Here is a 4,737-nt window from a genome sequence, read left to right on the forward strand (position 1 = left end):
ATACTTTTGATGTGTTCTTGTTATTTGGTTTGTCTATCACTCGTCTAGATGTTGAATTGCTTTTACTTGAATTGAATTCCTTTTAGAATTTAATTGCCCATGTTATTTTTTTAGGTTTACAAAAAGAAGGACAAGAATGGCTTCGTCTTCGGTTCGAAGGGGTGATCGACCACCAAGTAAAGAAGTTGCGGAGGAGATAGACAAAGATACACTGGAAGAGAGTGATAAGGATGAATCGATGGGAGTAAGTATAGTCATGAAGCAAAAAGTGATGAGGTTGATGACGAGAATGGTGATTATAAGGATACAAGAAAAATCGCAAGAAGTAACTCGTTTATTTATTTTTATGTTTTTGCATTAGGGATTGAATTCAAACTAGAACACATTTACTTTCACACATTAAGAATCTTAAATGTTACTAACAGGTTTTTCATTCTTTTTATGCTAAGCATATTTTGCATTTGAAGCCGTAACATATAGCTTTATATATTTTGGATGTGTTGCTGTAGTAGCTTTCTATATCTTAGCTTTGTATAACAAAGTGAATTAAAGTCAGGGGAAATGAATTTTCACGGTGTGTCTGGTGAACGAGAATTCATAGTATTCACGATCATCAGAGTGTACGTGAGTTTCCTACGATTATCAAAGTCAGGAGAAACGAGTTTTCACGGCGTGTCTGGTGAATGAGAATTCATAGTATTCACATAAGAGTTTCCGTGAGTTTTCAATGGACTTCAGGGGAAATGAATTTTCATGGTGTGTCTGGTGAACGAGAATTCATAGTATTCACCGTGAGTTATGAAAGTCAAGGGATCACTTGGATGATGTAATTACCATGGAGATGTACTAAATCCTGCCAGCGAGAAAAGAGAAGACAGAGACGATAATGTTATGGAATATTGACCGATGATGAGACTATGATGCTGATGCTGACAGTAATAATGACGAGAAGGTTATGACTGGCATTCTGCCAGTGACGAGAGTTAGTTGCTGCTCAAATAATTGGATGGACAGAGATTTTGGTTAATCGGATATGAGTGGCTTGCTGCCATTTGTGTGATGGACATGGAGAGATGTTCGGTAGAGCTGGCAGTGATGGTGTTGTGGCTTATATATGGTAGTGATAATTGATAAATAACGAGAGAATCATGGGTCATTGGGTTTTCCTGGTGACGATGGAGCTGTAGTATTGCTGCCATTGATGGCGGTTGACGGAGCTAATGATGGAGCGGGTGAGAAAAACTCGAGCATGGGAGTGATGATAAATAGATCACGATGGTACTGATATATGGTGGTCGAGATCGAGTTCAGAGAAGCATATGGAGGAAGCTGTCACTGGTGATTGAATGGAGCTCGATGCCGTGATTTATGGTATTGCTGCATTGGCACTGATAATGGAACAATGAAAACTTATGCAACAGAAGACATGTAACAAGCAAATTAAGGTGCACAGTCCAATAATGAGATTAACTTACCGTGAGTTATCAAAGTCAGGGGAAATAAAAATGTACGGTGGGTCTGGTTTACCGAAAAGAAAAAAGAAACCCTAAAACGTTTTTTTATACACATTTCTTAATGATTTAATGATTCACTGATTCACTAACTCACACTCTCACTTATTCATTGATTTGCTAGCCTAGTTTGCGGGTTATGTATAATAATAAAAAAGGTCAAACTTCAAATTTTAGTAAAAATACATTGACCAAGGTCAAATGGGCTATGGTTAATAAAAGTGTGGGCTATATTTAAGAAAAGCCTTACTTTGAGTGTCCAAGCCTACCTAGACTTACGGTTACGTCCTAATTACAGTACGTTCTCTGGCAAAAAATGAAGTATCAAATTTATAGGTTTTGCACAAAAAACTCCACAATTGCGACAACTAACATGGGTCAGATCTGGGACAATCAATCCAGAACTTTGATCATTCCCATCTTCATTCCACTATCAATCCCAATGTTAGAATCATTCCCCTCTTCACCACTAAGATTGTGACACGTCATGTCCCAAATCTGGACCAGTCCTGGATGTAGCAAGGTCCATTTTGCACATACACAGTCACACGCACTTCCACATCACTGAACAATATCATATTATGGTTTTGTAGCCTAGATGAAATTTCATCCCATATTATGGAGTAGTTTGGTACAAAGGTACTTGCCTAATAGATAGCAAATTGCTGAATTTTGGGGAAGAGTTACAGCGTGAAACCTTACCTTTGCAAATGCGTTGTCGCCCATACCGGTTAAATGGACTCAAATCATCTACTTTATATGAAGTGAAGACATCATATTCAACTTCTGTATGGGCAGAAAATCATACTACCACGTGGGAGCATCCTAGAGTGTAAATACATGAGAGCCAAATTCTGGATATCCACTAGAGTAACGCATTTCTCGCTTTCTAGATATCTACTCATTTCATAAGATCAGAGAACGTGTAAAGCATTAGCAAAATATCAATGGTCAACGTTCAATCGGGTAGTTGAACATTAGTTTGACAGCCTGTAAATCTGACAGGATCGTGGCGAGACGTCATTTGACGATGAACAGACTGAGAGCGACAACTCTAATAAAGACCAACCTAGCGAGATTGACCAACGAAGTTAGAAAAGGCGAAGATAGATCCCCATCAAGTAAGCTGAAGTGAAACCCCTCAACGAGAGAGCGAGGAAAATGTTATGAGCTGTCATCCATCATTGTATTTTTTATAAAAGGAATTGAGAACAATATAAGAGAGAGGTTTTTTAGAGTGTTCATACTAGACGTAGAGAGAGAAAGTTCTTCATTGTGAGTTAGTTTGTACTACACTATGAACTTGTATCCGTCATCCGCATAGTAAAATCACCCCGTGAACGTAGGTCTCAACACCAAACCATCGATGTTTTTGATTCGAAAATAGCAAGCCACGAACTACCGATTAAGTTTTGAACAAATCGCTCCCAAAGCGAAGAGAAAAACGCCCCAAATGGCGAAGAAAACCCGCTCCAAAAAGCGAAGAAATATGTCAAAGGACATAAAAAAAAACAATAGCGAAATTATTTTTATTCATAAAATTACCTAACTAAAACTTCAAAAGAAAAGAAATCTTGCTCAGATCTGGTCCAAAAAGGCATGATTTATATGAGCTGATACCAACATTACTAGGGGATGAAACCATTTAGCCGATCCAACAGTCAGGATCGCTTAAGATCTTTTTGTCCTATATGAAATGGTATCAACCCCCAATAATATGCTATCATCTTTCAAGATAATTACAAGAATTATAACCACCAGAATGGGTGTTGTGATTGGAAAGGTAGTATCAAGTCAGCAAGGTGCTTTTATCAAAGGAAGGGGAATACATGAAAAGATAGTTCTTGCATCAGAATTAATTAATGAATTGAATTTCAAAAGAAGAAGAGGAAATGTTGGACTGAAGTTGGATATTACACAAGCTTATGACTCTCTTAGCTGGTCATTTCTGTTTGAAGCTTTAAGATATTTTGGTTTCTCTGAAATTGGTATTAATTGGATGAAGACAATCTTTCAATCTGCTAAAATATATGTATTAGTGAATGGTGGACCTTGTGGCTTCTTTGATGTAAGTAGGGGACTCAGACAAGTAGACCCATTATGTCCAACTCTGTTTGTGATAAATGAATAAGTCTTAAGCGGAAATCTGAGCAAAATGGTTCAAGAAGGTGCAATTAAAGCAATGGTGAATAGGAATGGATGTCAACCATCACATTTGCTTTTTGCAGATGATATATTCATATTATATAATGGGCATAAGAAGTCAATGGAGAAATTGATGTAATTGCTAAATAAGTATCAGCAAGTTTCTGGTCAAGTTGTGAGTAAGGCTAAAAGTAAGCTGTTTGTGGGAGGAGTATTGGAAAATAGAAAAAAAATTATATTTGAGAATATGCAGATGGAAATATCTGAATTTCCAGATAAATACTTGGGGGTGATTTTAAATCCTGGAAGAGTGAAAAAAGATCAAGTTTGGGGGATAGTTGAAATGTTACAAAAGTTGCTAGCAGGATGGATGGGTAAAATATTGGCATTTTCTGACAGATTAGTATTGGTAAAAAGTGTATTCTGTAGTATCCCCATTCACAATATGTCAGTTTACAGACGTCCAAGTGCAGTTGTGAAAGAATGTGAAAGAATAATAAAGAACTTCTTATGGTCAGGAGATCCAACAGTGAAAAAACTTGTTACTATAAAATGGGATGAAGTTTGTGCTCCAATGGAAGAAGGAGGTTTAGGAATAAGAATATTAGAAGTGGTTAATAAGGCTCTGTTACTAAAGCTATTGTGGAGGATTGAAACTGAAGATAAAGAGTGGACTAGATTTATGAAAGAGAAATACAAAAATAAGAAAGGAGAGTGGAGAGTGGATCACAACTTATAAACAATCTTCCATCTGGCCAGGATTGAAGTGGGTTATAAATTTTTTGGAAGAGGGAAGTAGGTGGATTGTAGGTGATGGACAAAATATATCTATATGGAGGGATAAATGGGTAAAGGAATATTCTCTGAGTGATATGCATCCACAAGATGATTACATTACATATCATATGGATATGAAGGTGAGTGATATTATTGTGAATGGTGAATGGCAGTTTCCATAGGAGATGAAGGTTTATTTAATATGGATGAATTACTTTGTATTGGGGAGGGAACTGATAAAAGAATATGGATAACTGAGTTAACTGGAAAATTCTCAGTTGCAAATGCAATACAGGTTGTCAGA

At 36.9% G+C, this 4,737-nt stretch overlaps 1 protein-coding gene across 1 annotated transcript; it reads left to right on the forward strand.

The window, feature by feature from the left end:
- The first annotated feature begins 3,273 nt into the window (after window positions 1-3,273).
- LOC113295281 lies at window positions 3,274-4,395 on the forward strand. The gene is made up of 2 exons (XM_026543630.1): window positions 3,274-3,579; window positions 3,814-4,395. The coding sequence occupies exons 1-2, from the start codon at window positions 3,274-3,276 to the stop codon at window positions 4,393-4,395; spliced, it is 888 nt and encodes a 295-aa protein (XP_026399415.1).
- Window positions 4,396-4,737: the final 342 nt, after the last annotated feature.

The sequence above is a fragment of the Papaver somniferum genome, chromosome 7 (genome assembly GCF_003573695.1).
Source record: "Papaver somniferum cultivar HN1 chromosome 7, ASM357369v1, whole genome shotgun sequence".
NCBI classification, from domain to species: domain Eukaryota; kingdom Viridiplantae; phylum Streptophyta; class Magnoliopsida; order Ranunculales; family Papaveraceae; genus Papaver; species Papaver somniferum.